The 16,698-nt window shown below is 38.7% G+C and overlaps 1 protein-coding gene across 1 annotated transcript in view; it reads left to right on the forward strand.

Moving 5' to 3' along the window:
• Nucleotides 1-16,698, forward strand: part of LOC145979610 (uncharacterized) — a 100,598-nt gene that overhangs the window by 11,363 nt on the left and 72,537 nt on the right. The window contains exons 3-5 of the mRNA XM_083112576.1: nucleotides 2,850-2,963; nucleotides 12,897-12,980; nucleotides 14,893-14,997. Coding sequence (XP_082968702.1) covers nucleotides 2,850-2,963; nucleotides 12,897-12,980; nucleotides 14,893-14,997 — 303 coding nt within the window. The remainder of the gene's footprint in view (nucleotides 1-2,849; nucleotides 2,964-12,896; nucleotides 12,981-14,892; nucleotides 14,998-16,698) is intronic.

The following is a 16,698-nucleotide window of genomic DNA, read 5'->3' on the forward strand; positions in this document are numbered from 1 at the left end:
ATACTGGTTGAAGATCTCCACGCTTAGAGGTGACGAAGGAAAGCGTGGGAGGGAGATCGGCAGTCGGTAGGTATGCCTAGGCCCTTCATGGGCTGTTGCGCAACGGATTATTATTATTATTATTATTATGTTTCTTCTTTTTAATAATGTATTATATTAATAAAAATAATATTTCGAGTTGGATAGCATTTATGACTTAACGTTTTTGCTATTTGCAGGTCTCAGAAGAGAGTTTCATTGCTTTTTTTTTTTTTACATACGTTTTATCGAAAAAAAAACATCAGTTCATTGTTTGTATGAAAACTTACGATAAATATAGTGTAAATTATTTGGTAGTTGTCAACACTGGCGTGCGTTGTAATTTGAGACAAGAGAAGTGTGAAGCGGACAACAGCCAGCTGTTCTGCAGATTCCAGCGCTCCCCAATGCCGGAACACCATGTTTGTCTTAATCCCTGAAAGTCGACATTATTGACACGTTTTACAAATCTTGAAACTCAAAGTAATGCTTTAAAGTTTATCTACATGGAATTTGGAACAGTTATATTAATTTATTTCAATAATTCTGTGTTTATAATAAAGCAAATATACATCTTCGAGATCATGTTAACACTTATATGTTTTCTGATAGTAGTGTCTGCTTTCTGCTTGGCTCGGGTGTTTTCGAGAAGCCGAAAAGCTCCGAAAAGCAGAGCTTTTATTAGTGGTTTGGGGACCGTACCTTCACCAGCATCTACCCTTCGCCATATGATACTTGAGAAGCGTTGGTTTCCCGCACAGTGGCTGCAAGCAGAGAGGTTGCTGCTTGCCAACGGGCTGCGGAGAGAATTTGCGGCCGTAAAATTTCGCGAAATCGAGTGCGATAGAAAATAAATAATGCACTCAACGTTAAGTACATTAAATAATATTTTAATTGTGCAAGCAGTGCTTGCATTGCTTGTACTATATCTTCGCCACTGGCAATGTCCCTTCCCTAGAGCTGACAGAAGCCTTGTCAAGGGAGCTAATGTTTCCAGGAAATGGCCATGCTGCACATTCCACCCTCCTTCCTTGACACTTTGGTTTTAGTTGATCGAAAGGTCCATTGGACTACGCTTCCTACAAATGGTTCCATTCTGTTAATGTTGAAGTATTGTCATTCTATTGTTGATATAAAAATCCATATTTACCCCCGCCTACAGGGGCGATGTTCCACTTTTCTGTGGGGGGGGGGGGGTTGGGGGATTAGGGGTGTGTGGATAAATCACTGCCTGCAATACAAAGCTGCAATACATCTCACACAGCGTCGCTTCTCTTCGCTCACAGACTATTCACACATTTTTAACTAGGCAATATTGTGCAGAGAATATTCTGGTGGCCATCTTGGCTCCAAATGAACAAGGTACTGAACAAAAATAAACATGATAGAATAATACACATATAACAAAGTAATAATAAAATACTTTAAATTATAGTAATTGTTTATTTTTTGCCGTTCTGGGGACCAGAACGATATTTAGTACCTCATGAGTGAGACGATGAATGATTCAATAGTCGGTTGACGTCTGTTATTATTTTTATTCTCTAATTATTGTTGTCACTTTAATTTGTTATTTAAATGTTGCGATTGTGTCGCCAGATGTAGTGTTATCAGAACGGGTACTTAGTTTGAAGCGTGTTGTTTGTTATCCTTATTTTGAAGTCCAGAACCAAAAACTTGCATTCGTAATTAAATGTGCCCCATGTTACCATTCACAGTTTGAAACAGTTCGACGAGAGACAGGAATGCGATGTAAAAGTAAAGTGTTCCCCTGTGCTTAGCACCACGCCATGAAGGCGTATAGGGGGTGTGGGGGTAACTCCCCACACTTTCTTGATCCGTTCGTGAGTGGGGGTTTCGTGATCAGCACCACGCCCCTGACCGCCTTTACCCCCCAGGGTTTCCCCCAGGTATCCATGTCATTCGACGCTGGGTGGGGCCGAGGCCGCTTCCAAAGTTAGAAAAGTTCCCGGATTTGAACCAGCCGGGGATCGAACCCGGGACCTTGAGCATGGTAGTCAGACGCGTTACCGGCTGAGCCACCGCGGCCAACCGGAATGCGATGTAAAGAAAGCTATATACTGATCGCGGCCCCAACTGTCGACTGACCTTCTTTTTGCTACATGCCCCGATGAGTGTCAACAACTCCAGTTGCGAAGTAAAAGCTGTAGGGGTAACATCGCTCTCTCGTTACAACGTTGCCTGGCGTACGTCTGTTTTGTCAGTTTTTATTAACCTGTTTGGGTGTTTTGATTATTAATTTGCCGTGCTCTGTGTACTATTATACAGCTTTTATCCAGTAATGACACTGATCAACTCCTCCCACCCCCCATTTTTACAGTACGTTTGGCAACATATTGTGTATCCGACACACATTTGTTTCGTCCTGCCGGCAACTTTCGGTGCATTGTGATTCGAGAATGCCCGATGTCAGTCGAAGAAAATGCAACTGATCGGTGGTTCGTTGTTTCTCAGTCGCCAGCTGCAAATGCGATTTCTTCTTAGCGATGATCACAGTCGTGCTGAAATACTTGCTGACGTCACCAGGAATTTTAAAAGGGGGATCTTAGCATCCGCTTTAATAGCGGTGAGCAACACTATTATGGGGAAAATATGCCTCTTTAGCCCCACCTGGAAGAAAAAAATACTTTGTTTTTTTGTAGCCTCCCTGGAAGAAAATCCTGTGGACCTCCATGCTCTTTCTCATAAAAAATTGTCTTTTTTTAAAATTCTGTGCAGGCGAATAACTGCAGTGACAACACTTCTCTTTTTAAGGTAAAAGGAAACTTCAGAACCTGCTAAAATGTAATTGTCCTTTCTTCTTTATTTAGGATGGAAAGCAACAAAGTGGCGGTGAAGAACTGCAGCGGTGCAGAGGGCGGGGAGGAGAGGCAGTCCAGTGAAATCCCGAGCCTTTCCCCCCCCTCTGCACTTCCATCAAAGGCGTAAGTACCTTCATTCTCCTTTCTCCAGTTGCGAAGTAAAAGCTGTAGGGATAACATCGCTCTCCCGTAACAACGTTACCAAGCTATCGTTTGTTTTTGTCAGTTACTTGTATTAGCGTGTTTGTATAGTGTTTGGGTGTTTTGTGTACAAATTTCCGTGCTTTTATGTACAGTGGGATCCACGAGTATTTCCCTGCAAATTGTCCATCACCATGTTCGTGCACTTTATTTGACCCAATAAGAGCTTCAAAAATTATGAGAAGAAAAATTAATGAAATTAGTCATGGACAATTTGCACGGGAATACTTATGGATCCCACTGTACTATTGTACTTCCATCCAGTAACGGCGCTGATCAACTCCCCCCACCCCGTTTTACAGTACGTTTGGCAACATTCTATCTATCCGACGCTCATTTGTTCCTCCCGCCTTGGCCATGATCACAGCCAGTGACGGCTACTGCTGAAATACTTAGTGGCGTCACCAGGAGTTTTAAAAGGGGACTTACCTTGTAACCGATCTTGACGCACCCCTTATAAAAGTTGACCCGCCCTCGCTGGGGATAATAGGGCGGCAAGAGAAGTTAACGTCTTTTCTAGCGAACGTTTGATGTGCGTTGCGGAGAAGACAGTCTGAGTCAAGCATTGATACGGTTAGGATCCGTGTTATGTTGGTTATTGGTTTCGCGGGCAGTGAAAAACTGTGGGTGAACTAATGGCCAAGATCTCTGCCGGAAAGAGAGAGAGTGTCTAAAGACTAAACTGTGAGTGAACAATCGGCCTGTGCAGTATCTCTAATTCCGGATACTAGCACCAAACTTTGGGGGTTGACTAAATACATATCAAAGTCTATAAATCTGTCGGGAGACAATTACTACGTCATGCTCAGTGACGTCGTCAAAATGGCCGCCCAGCAGATTCTTTGAATTTGAATATCTCAGAAACCACTGATGCATCCTAACTAACCGATTTCCTTTAGGTCCATCTCAACTTTCTCTTTCCATCTTTGTCTTGGCCTTCCTCTTACCATCAGGTTTCCCAACAAGAATCCTGTTCATTCCTCTCCCATTTGTGCCGCATGGCCTGCCCACCTACGTCTTCTTGATTTAATTATTCTAATAATATCTGGACATGAATGAGGGGAAAGAACTTCCGGTTTGACCAATTTTCCAATGTAAACAAATGCAATACAGATCATCACCGAGTTTATCTTGTTATAAAAGATCTGATACAAGCTGGATTACTTGAAATGTTTAAGGAATATTGAGAAACAAAGGTACCTCGAAGGAATTGACAAGTTCCCGGAGCTTTCGGATGAAGATTTATGGAACAATAGTATTGTTTTCCAAGACATGTTGATCTTCTACCAGCGGTTTCGTCAGGAACTTTCCTTTTCATCAACTGGAACTAGAATTATTTTTTGTTATTCAATAAATATTCAATTGTTTATCAATTTGCTTAATTTTGGCGATCTAAACTATACAAGTTTTGTAATGCAGTTATACTTGTATCTATATTCTTATGTCGTCTTTTTATCTATTAATGTAATAATAGTAATATCCGTATAATAAAGTAATAAAAAATAAAACTGCTATTATTATTATCATCAGACACTTGGTTCGGGTCCCCAGAACAGTGGCGTGCCCAAGGGGAAGTTGTTGGGGATATAACCCTTCCCCTTTGGTCCAGTATTCCTTAAGAAGACAAAATGAGGGCTGACTACCAGTGGTGGCGATTAGGAGGGTGGGGGCAGTTCCCCTCCACTTTTTGCCACTATTGCCCCAGCACTATGCCAAACCTTATATAACAAGATAAAGTGAACTGTCCTTGTACATTGTATACCTTGTATTTTGTACTTTGATATTACATTAGACCTCGGATTGTTACGTACCCAATAGGACCAAGTAATGTAAATAGTTTGCCAAAGAAGAATAGAGATGGCAGCACCAGGCGTGCAAGGTTAAGAATTGGCATAATATATGTGAATAATTTTATAAATAAGAAGAAAGCAAATTGGAAAGATGAAAAACAATAGAATATATTATAAGAAGACAAAGAATAAATATGAAAGAAGTAAATTAATATATATATCTTATAAATCAAATCAATGATCACATGTAAGTTAATATGAAAATTAAGGAAGTCAAAGCACTGATACAAGTTTGTGTCTTTGAACAGATATTGCATCTGTATGATTGATTTACCATTCCTATAGGGGATATTTTGTTTACATCAGTGGCGAGCGCGTTCTGATCGACGCCCCACAGCACTTTTTGGTTGCGCAGTTTAACTGTAGCACCTACTTGGATGCGCATGTCAATCGGCTGCACCAAGTATACACTCTGTTGTACCTAGTTAGTGGTGGCGCGTTCCAATTGCAGCCCCAAGGGAGGATATTAGTATTATTCCCAAAGTTGGAAAAGGATAAAGGAATTCGTTAAATAGTCAAAACATAAACAAATTGAGATCCAGACCATCCATTGAGAAGGAAGTCCCGATCCAGAACGTCCATTGTAGGAAGTCCCGATACATACCGTCAATTGAGAAGGAAGTCCCGATCCAGACCGTCCATTAAGAAGGAAGTCCAGATCCAGATCGTCCATTAAGAAGGAAGTCCAGATCCAGATCTGTCCATTACGAAGGAAGCACCAATAGAAGAATATCCAAATAGAGAAAATAAATAATAAAAAGAATATTGAGATGAAAATTGATTGTACACGAGAAAATTATAGAAGAATGTAGTTTATCATGTAAATATTCTTACTCCATGTATCCTGTGTTTAAATAATATATTCGTTTAAACGTCTCCATTCGAAGGCATCCTGTCTTGTCTCATTGTCTACAAAGAACCCTACCCTGTAGATAAGATAGCTGAGTTTTAAGATTAAGGTTTATGTACCTTTGCACCAAATGAAGGTAGCATAAATAAATGGCGACCAACTTTTGGGGCTAGAGAATTAGGAACCGACAGCGAAGAGAGAAAGAATAATTGAAAATGGAGGAAAAGGATAAAGATGGAAATGAGAATGGAGAAGCTACAATGAAGGAAGACGGAGAAAAAAGGGAAACTTTCATTTGTTGCGGAGAGGAAGGAAACAAGGAAGAAATTATTTTCTGTGTCACATGTAAGGAAATGAAACATTGGACGTGCGAAGGAATAAGAAAGGAGAAATACATATCAATAAGTAAAAGGGAAGAAGATTATACATGTAAGGAATGCAAGAAGGAAAAGCTAAAAGAAAAGCAGAAGAAAACAGAAGAAATAAACTTGATGGAAATGTTCCAAGAGCTGTCAATGCAGATAAATGAAAATAACAGAGAATTGAAAGAGAAGATTGAAGAAAGTAATAGGAAGGCGGAAGAGAACAACAGAGAAGTAAAAGAAAAGTTAGAAGAAAATAACAAGGAAGTGAAAGAAAAGTTAGAAGAAAATAAGAAGGAAGTGAAAGAAAGGCTCGATGAAAATAGTAGAAAATTAGAAGCAGTAAGAAATGAAAGCAAGAAAATGTACGAGAAAATAACCGAGACATGTGAAGAAAATAGAAGATCATTGGAAAAGAAGATAGAAGAAACAACACTGCTAATTGAAAACAAAAGCGTGGATATAAATAGGACGATCGAGGAAGAAGTTTCAAAACTTAGAGAGGAGAACATACACAGAACCGATGGTATGGAAAGAAAAATTGTTGAAAATAAATCGCAAATAGAAGCGGTATCTTCTAGAGTAGATGAAAATGAAAGCAAGATAGAGGAAGCAAAGGTCCTAATGGAAGATAGAAACTGGGTAACACGCAATAGAATGGAAAAGGAAGTTCTAAAACTGAGAGAAGTAAGTACGCGGGAACTGCAAGAAGTTCAAGAAAAAACTAGCAGTATGGAGAAGGACATTGCGGAAAATCAAAATAAAATTAATGCAGCAGATAAGAAAGGAAAGGAATTAGACAGAAAATTAAATGGGGCAGTGTCAAAGATAGAGAAGACAGAAAAGAAAGTAGAAGAAGTGGAAAGAAAGTTAGGAAAACTATTCATCAAAGAAGGAAACATAAATCCTAGGTTTCGAGAAAGTGAAGAAACGAAGGTTAAGAAAGAGCTGAGAGAAGAGAGTTCAAGCGATGAATCGACGACTGAGGAAGAAGAGAAGCATAAGAGATATAGAATAGCGGGAGGTCACAAGAAAAGGAAATGGAAGAATAGCGAAGATGGAAGTAATAATGAAAGGCTCTTAGACATATTGGAAAATGAATTCCCGAGAGACGAGAACTATAGGACCAGGATACCTAGGCCACAAGAATTGTAGCATCTTCCAAAATTCAATGGGAATATATCTGATAAATGTCCCAGAAAGTTTTTAAGGGAACTAACAACAAATGTCAGACTTATGAGGATCCCCGAAGGAATGATTTTGAACGTCATAGAGACATGTTTTGAACAGTCGGCAGCAGGATGGTATCAACTAAATGAGCACAAATTTAGAAATTTTAAGGAGTTCAGCCGAAAATTCCTGAATTACTACTGCAGTGAAGACATAAAGGAAAGGCAGCTAGAAGCATTAAAAAGAAGATATGTAGATTGGTCAAAAGTCGACAGCCTGGAAGAACATACATGGGAGACTCTTAGAAGCTTCAAAAACCTAAAGGAAGGATGCAGTGAAGAGGATCTGGTTAAACAAGTTGTCCAAACATTGCCATTAAGAATACAGAGAGCTATAGCAGCGGTTAAGATAAAAGCAGTTGATGATTTGATTGAATATCTAACAACCGAAGATGTGCTAACAAAAACTCAGAATTCCTGGAACGATAAGGAAGGAAGATTCTATGGAAAGAGGCAACATTCAGAAGAAGAAGGGCGCTCAAAACCAAAGTTCCGGAGACAAGAATTTGATGTAAGAAGAATAGAAGTTAGAAACCAGAGACCAAGTGCAGAAAGAAGAGACGTAGGAAGAAACGATGATAGATATCGAGGAAATTGGAGAAACTTGAGAGGCCGAAATAATTTCCGAAGATACGGAAGAGGAGGAAATCAGCGATGGAGGAACATATATGAACAGAACGAAAGAGAATACCGAGTAAGTGTGCCCAATGAAGAAATGGAAAGAAGAAATGCACTTCCGGATGTAGAAAGAGATGAAGCCATAGAATTAGCCAGAAATTATTGTAATGACGCAAGAAGATTCCAAGAGGGAATTACAGCAGATGAAGATTCAAGGAATGCAGAAGAGAATAGAGGGTCAAACATGTAATGCTCTTGCAGCATCTCCCAGGTGTGAGAGCAAAAAAAAGTTATATTTAATAGAAGAGCCGAATTTCAGTGACCTGAAGCCAGGGAGAACTTTTTATGTAAAGGCAAAAATTATAGAATTAGAAGTAAAGTGCCTAATAGATTGTGGTAGTGTGGTAGAAGTAATGAGTTATGATTGTTGGAAAAGGATAAAAGGAAAATATCCACAAGCTCGTCTAGATGCATCAGAAAGGGACAAAATAAGATTGGTCATGGCAGCAGGGAAAGAAGAATATAAAATACAAGGAACCGTCGGCGTAATGATGAACCTTCAAGGGTTAAATTTTCCTGTCAGATTCCTCGTAGTAAAAGGTCTAAGAAGGGATATGATATTAGGAATATCATTTTTGGAAAAATATGATGGCCATATTTATATCAAAGATAGAAGATTGAATCTAGAGTCATTGGAAGAAGAAAGACTAGATGTTCCTATGGAAACTGTAAACAACGAAATGGAGAGAAAAGAATGCATTGGCAACCTCAATTTAATGTACGGACAGATGAAGGCAGTACCAAATGATATATGTGAAGAAATTGAAAGTGAAATGAATAAAGAAAATGATGAATACTTTGCATCTGTTGAAGAGATAAAGAATAAGGTTGATGAGTGCAAAGATATCTCCAGAGAAGAGAGGAAGCAATTACAAGAAGTTTTGTTAGAACATAGGAACTTGTTTAGCCAAAAGCCAGGACTCACCAGAGGGTATTCCTACGAAATAGAAGTAGATACAGAAAGACCTATAGTATCTAAACAGTATCCGATACCTTTTGCGAAAGGAAAAGCTGTAGAAGAAGAACTTCAGAAATGGTTAAGATGGGAAATTATAGAAGATTCAAATAGCATACATGTAAGCCCGATGCATGTAGTTGACAAACCCAATGGAGGAGTTAGACCAGTCTTAGATCTGAGAGAACTAAACAAACACGTATTACTTCCAAGAAACCAGGTGGATAGAATAGATGAGATGCTACACTCATTTGCAGGAAGCAGATACTTTACTTCTTTTGATTTGACCCTGGGATACTTTCAAATTGAGATCGAGAAGAAGTCAAGAAAGTATACAGCATTCAGATATGGCTCAAGATTGTTTCAATTCAGAAGATTGCCATATGGTTTAAATTCATCTGTTTCGGCATTTAAGACTGCGTTGAACAAGATATTTGGGATAGAAACTAAGCATTGGTTAGCCATATATGTAGATGACATGTGCATTCACAGTAAAGACTGGGATTCACATATAAGAAGAATAGATTGGGTATTGAGCAAATTAGGAAAAGCAGGATTAACCGTCAAACTGGAGAAATGCTCTTTTGTCAGAAAGGAAGTTAAGTTTTTAGGCCATGTTATATCCGGTGGAGAAATTAAGCTATGTACAGATAAGGATGAAGCGATAAGACTTTTCCCTAAGCCAATTACAAAGAAACAATTACAGAGATTTCTTGGAATGTGTAATTGGAGAAGCAAGTTCATTAGAGATTTTGCACAAAAGGCAAGACCATTGTATGAGCTATTACAGAAAACTAACAAGTGGAATTGGGGAGAAGAAGAAGATAAAGCTTTCGGTGTACTGAAGATCGATCTCATATCATCGCCTGCCATAAGCCAACCGAATTTCGAGAAAACATTTTGCTTGGGAACCGATGCATCTAATATAGGACTAGGGGCGTATCTATTCCAGAAGGACGGGAATGGAGAAGACCAAGTCATCCAGTATGCCAGCCGTTCTCTTAAGACTTTTGAGAAATCCTATACTATAAGTGAACTCGAATGCCTAGCCATCCTATTTGGAATACAAAAGTTCTCACCATACCTCAAAGGAAGGAGATTTAAGGTATTCAGCGATCACAAAAGCTTGGTCTGGCTAAATTCGGCAAAGCAGTGGAATCCTAGTCTTACCAGATGGGCCCTGTTATTACAAGAATATAGCTTTGAAGTGATTGATATAAAGGGCAGAGATAATCAAATTGCCGATGCATTAAGCAGAGCTCCAATAAGACCCCAACAAGAACCAGAAGAGATAATCAAATTGTCCATAAATGCGATTGTGGAGGAAGAAAAGAAGAATGTAGTAAAAGAAGAATGGATAAAAGAGATGAAAGAAGATGAAGAACTTAGTACTATATTTAAAATATTGGAAGGAGAAACCATTGTTGGAGAAACGAAGATGAGAAAAGCCAGAATCAAAGGGAATTACAGAATTATAGAAGGCATGATTTTCAAAGTGAACATTGAAAATCCACACCAAGTAAGGTTATGTGTACCCAAAACAATGATCAATAAGATCTTAACAACAGTACATGAAGAGTCAGGACATTTTGGGACAGACAAAACTTTGAGGATGACACGTCGTTTTTATTTTTGGAAGACTCTGAAAAAGGATGTTGTGGACCATGTTAGAAACTGCGTTGTATGCATACAGACTAAGCCATCTAAATGGAAATTAAAAAAGGAAGAACTACACGTTATAGCTCGAAGCCCATTGGATTTAATATCCATAGACTTAATTGGACCATTGCCGAGATCAAAAGGATTCCAATACATCCTTACATGCGTGGACATAAGTGGTAAATTTGTAATGTGTTACAACATAAGAAAAGCAACATCAAAAGAGATAGTTAAATTTTTCGAAGACGGTTTCACTAAACACTATGGAATTCCTAGAAAGGTGTTAACAGATAATGGTACACAGTTTGTATCGGAGTATTTCATGGACTATATGCAATTCAAAGGAGTCAAAGTAATAAATGTAACGCGATACCACCCCAGTTCAAATCCCATAGAACGATACAATGGAGAAATAGTCAGACTGTTAAGAACATACTGCCACGATAACCATACACGATGGTCAACTGTTGTTAATAAAATAACTAAACTGCTAAATAACGCATTATCAGAAGAAACAGGAAGAAGCCCTGCTGAATTATTTCTCGGATACACGGAGGAACCATATGTGTTTGAAGAATTGGAGTGGCCAGATATGATAGAGCAAAAGAGCGAAATGAAGAAAGTGATATCAGAACTGTATAAAAAGAGAAATAGAAGAAAGACAAAGGACGAGAAGAAGGTTAAGAAAATAGATATCAAGAAAGGAGATTTGGTGTTTTGTAAAACACATCCGGTGAGCAAAGCTTCAGAGAAAGCTATCAAAAAGCTATTTTTCATTTATGAAGGCCCATATGAAGTGATAAGTACTTTTAGAAATACAGTTCTTCTAAAGCATATAAAAACAGATGTAGAAAGGAGAGAGAATTTAGACAACATTAGAAGATATAATTGTACAGAAGAGAAGAAAGAAAGCGTCAAGAAGAAATAATAGAAATATACATATATAATTTGAAAAAAAAAAATTGTATCTGCATATATATATATATATATATATATATATATATTTTACGACAATTTTTTTTTATGGCCAAAGGGGGGAATATTGTGTTACGTACCCAATAGGACCAAGTAATGTAAATAGTTTGCCAAAGAAGAATAGAGATGGCAGCACCAGGTGTGCAAGGTTAAGAATTGGCATAATATATGTGAATAATTTTATAAATAAGAAGAAAGCAAGTTGGAAAGATGAAAAACAATAGAATATATTATAAGAAGACAAAGAATAAATATGAAAGAAGTAAATTAATATATATATCTTATAAATCAAATCAATGATCACATGTAAGTTAATATGAAAATTAAGGAAGTCAAAGCACTGATACAAGTTTGTGTCTTTGAACAGATATTGCATCTGTATGATTGATTTACCATTCCTATAGGGGATATTTTGTTTACATCAGTGGCGAGCGCGTTCTGATCGACGCCCCACAGCACTTTTTGGTTGCGCAGTTTAACTGTAGCACCTACTTGGATGCGCATGTCAATCGGCTGCACCAAGTATACACTCTGTTGTACCTAGTTAGTGGTGGTGCGTTCCAATTGCAGCCCCAAGGGAGGATATTAGTATTATTCCCAAAGTTGGAAAAGGATAAAGGAATTCGTTAAATAGTCAAAACATAAACAAATTGAGATCCAGACCATCCATTGAGAAGGAAGTCCCGATCCAGAATGTCCATTGAAGGAAGTCCCGATACATACCGTCCATTGAGAAGGAAGTCCCGATCCAGACCGTCCATTAAGAAGGAAGTCCAGATCCAGATCGTCCATTAAGAAGGAAGTCCAGATCCAGATCTGTCCATTACGAAGGAAGCACCAATAGAAGAATATCCAAATAGAGAAAATAAATAATAAAAAGAATATTGAGATGAAAATTGATTGTACACGAGAAAATTATAGAAGAATGTAGTTTATCATGTAAATATTCTTACTCCATGTATCCTGTGTTTAAATAATATATTCGTTTAAACGTCTCCATTGGAAGGCATCCTGTCTTGTCTCGTTGTCTACAAAGAACCCTACCCTGTAGATAAGATAGCTGAGTTTTAAGATTAAAGTTTATGTACCTTTGCACCAAATGAAGGTAGCAGGATAATGCTAGCAACCAGCTCCATGACTCCAAGGGAGTATAGCTGGAGTCTCGAGCAGTAAGCTCTTCACACGATGAGATCCCTGACCTCGTTGTGCGGGACTCATGACTTCCTTCATCTTTGTTTACGATAAAAGGAAAACTAAAAGCTACTAAAATGTAATTATATTTTTCTCCTTTATTTAGTCCGCGCCGAAGTACTTTAGACAACTGGGTCATCAGGGACGCCGATGCTTCCCACCCGCAGTGCTCTGGAGTCCAGAAGTACATGTAAATATCTTTATATCTTTCTTAATGAGGCTCTGTCCGAAAGGTCCCAAGAGCAGACTTGAAGTATGGTCTTGACGGTAGTGATGTCACTAGTGCAGTTTGAAAGCCCCAATTACACGAACAATCGAGACCGCAGTGCGGAGGACACATCGTTGCAGACTTGGTCACGTGATTCCTGAACTTGTTGTTCGTTTGTTTGAAATCACGGAGGTAAAAAATTGGCAAGTTGTTGGTTGAAGATCTTCTAATGTGTAGAAACGTATGAATCAGAACATTTTAAAATGTAATGTGATTTCTATAGTGAAGAACAAGTGTTTAAAACGCAGGGAAAACAACGTGTCCTCAGTTTTACTCGTATCTACTGATCGTCTTTGTCACTGTAGTCGAAGTGCAATTCGAAAGACTTTCACTTCCAGTCCACAATTTCAAGACCACACTGCGGAGGATGCTCGCTTCCAGTACGGTCTTCCACCTTTCGGACACGGCCTAACCTTGACGCCCACTGAGACGCGGCAACAGACGCGTTTCCGGCGTCTCAGTGAGCGATAACCTTTAAGATACCCTGCAAACTTCTGGCACAGAAATACCGTGCTTCGGTTCCATGCATTGCCTTGTAGTGAGCGTTACATTTGATTTCAATAGAAGCAGACAACTGAAGTTCTGTTGCTGAATCTCGGTGGACGATAAGCTTTATTACCTCCCCATCCCCACATTTCACTCCTTGAGGGTTGCTACCCGTGCATCTTGCACAAGGCCTCCGGGGATGTGATTGTACCTGCTATGCCACAGGTTCCGGATTCGAATCCTGGGTAAGACATGGATGTATTAAGCCTGTTCTTCTAGTACGCATTTCATCAGCTCGTCGTTAGCACTCATCGTCGAGTTTAGCGAAGAGGAAATCAGTAGGGGTGGAAAAGAGTATATATATCTTCCTCAAGATAGGGACAGATGGAAGGCCTGTGTTGCTGCAGCCATGAACCTTCGGGTTTAAGAAGGCTAGAGAGTTAGTTAGTTAGGAAAACAACGTAAGACTCACTCACCGATACGTGTCAAGCATGCAATGTTTACTAAAAGTCACTTTTGCAGTACAACAGACACATGGTAGCCGTCAGGGCGATTTTTTTCAAATTTTTCTCCCCATTAGAAATAATCGCTGTGGTATTCCAAAATCTGAAAAATTCCATCAGCTTAGAATCCCTTCTAGAACATTGAAGTGAATTTTCGTGTAACTTGCTTTCATTGTTATGTAGATATTATCTATAGTTGAATAGACTTACGTAACTACGAAACTATTGAGAATATCTATATAACAGTGAAACACGAAAATTCAGGTCAATGATCAACAAGGATTTCTAATCTGATGTACTTTTTCATATTTTCGAATATCTCAGCAATTTTTCGAATGGAGAGGATGTTTTAAAAAAAATCGCCCTGATGGCTGGAATAATGAAGGGCACTGCTTCCCTCCCAACAAATATCCAAAGGCCAGCCCCCGTGGCAGAGTGGTTAGCACAGTGCGCTAGGTAAATTTACCACAATCAATTTCACAAAATCCATTGCCAAAAAATTCAGTTAAAAATAAGATTAATGGTGCAACTTATCAAAAATGATCGAAAAATAAGAATAAGAAATGATTTTTTTAAAAAAATGGAACGAAGACGGCAAAAAATACTGAAAAATGACCTAAAAACAGAAAGGAAAAATACAAAATAAAAACAATGTTTTCTGACCAAAAACTCAATATACTGACCAAGGCAGAAATTATTTTATTTTAAAACATATATATATATAAAATGTGTATAAACTAAATGTTAAAGAAACTACTATGGGATTTAGGATTGTTTTCAAGTGGCAGAAAAGAAGCTCCACCAATAAGCTGCTAAAATGTTATTGTCTTTTCTCCTTTACTTAGATTATCGAGTCAAGTTAACGACGAAGCATCCACAAGCACGGGATTCACCGTTTTAACACGGGAGGAAGCCCAGAAGCTCTTGCCTCATTCGCCTAACTTTCTGCAGTAAGTACCTTAATTAATTCTTTATTTTTATTTATATTTCTTTCTCCTTCCCCTCCCCCAGTCAGGCTTCTCTCTCGGGCATTTCCTAGCAGGCCTCCGTGACGGAGTGGTCCCCCACCAACGATCTAGTCCTAAAATTCCCCCCACACCAAACATTTTCGGGGGGAGGAGTTTTTGTTCTAACAACATAAGATAAACAATTAGTTTTGAAGTCAAATATAATTAACTGGAATAATATCGAAAACACACAAAGAACGAAGAACAAAGAGCCTCATTTCTAAGGACACTGGAACCAGCAATCCTCAGAACTTAGTCCGACTTGTTATTTCTTCTCCATTTCTCATCTGCTTTCGTCAGTTACCGCAAAGTATATAAATATATTAATAGAACGAAGCACGTAATAACATTTTGATGTGAATTTTATGTAGGAAACTATTATCTTCTAAATGTATCTCATTTTTTGCCTCTCCCCCCTAAGTCACGCAAATCATTGTTCATAGCATTATTAGAATCTTTAATTTGCAATCAAATTTTGAACAAAGGGCAGTTGATTTAATCTATTGCATATTTTATAATATAATTTAATTATTTAATAATTGACACACATTTAATGACATTATAGTGTGATATCAGGGTTGTTAAAGGTCCAGGAACTCATAAATTCTAATGAATTGGGTTCCTCTACAGGACCGGAACCTCTTTTCTCGCAAAATTTAAATTCGGTCCAGTTTGCGTATTGTTACATTCAAAAAAGGTTCCTGGACCGTATTTTAATTGTTCCTGAAAATATATTCCTGGACCGTATTTAAATTGATGCGGGGAAAAAAGGTTCCTGCACCGAATTGAAATGCTTTAAATATGAAAAGGTTATACACTGTCTGGAATTCATTTTTAAGTTTGCAGATTTTCTCTCCCAATTTATTTACAATCCCTGGACCAGGCCTGACCGATCAAAAGTTGCCTTCTGAAAATTTCCGCGAGTACGTTTTACATTAGAACGTCAGTCACACTGCGGTTGTAGAAAACGTAGCGGAGGGAATAAATCAAAATGCTGTTGTTCTCTCGTGGGCCACGTTCAAAAATTCCCTTGTCGAAGAGTTACTGTACGTAACGCAACGGACTATATTAGTGTGGCGTCACATTGAGTTCAAACAAACCCGTCACGTGTTGCTCCGGCATCCGATCCAGGAACCGCAGCCAATAGGAGCCGTCGACGAGACAACGTGAGGCTGCTGCGTTCCCAGCAGATATCGCAACAGGGACGGGTAGTGCTGCTACAACCAAGTGAAGGAACGCGCGCGAGAGAATGGGACTACATGGAGAGGGGCAACGGAAGTGCATTGTTTGCATTTCGGCCATTTCTAACTTGTACCTTAGATTCTCGAGACAGCCAGCACCTGGATTAGTCTTTCATGCTCGCAAGTTGATAATTGTTTATCGTCCGGTCCGTACTCCATCCAAGTTGCGTATTCTTTCATTTCAATACGGAACTTGGACCCAATTTAAACTGATTTGGAAAAATGGTTCGTGAACCGTATTTAAATTGATCCTGGAATAAAGGTTCCTGGACCGAATTTAAATTCATTCAGAAACTAGGTTCTTGGACCGTATTTAAATTGATCGGGAAAAAAGGTTCCTGAATCGAATTGAAATACCTTACAGATAAAAAGGTCCTTTACGGTCCAGAACCCATTTACGCTT

Source organism: Lepisma saccharinum, chromosome 1 (genome assembly GCF_977018435.1).
Source record: "Lepisma saccharinum chromosome 1, izLepSacc3.1, whole genome shotgun sequence".
Classification (NCBI taxonomy): domain Eukaryota; kingdom Metazoa; phylum Arthropoda; class Insecta; order Zygentoma; family Lepismatidae; genus Lepisma; species Lepisma saccharinum.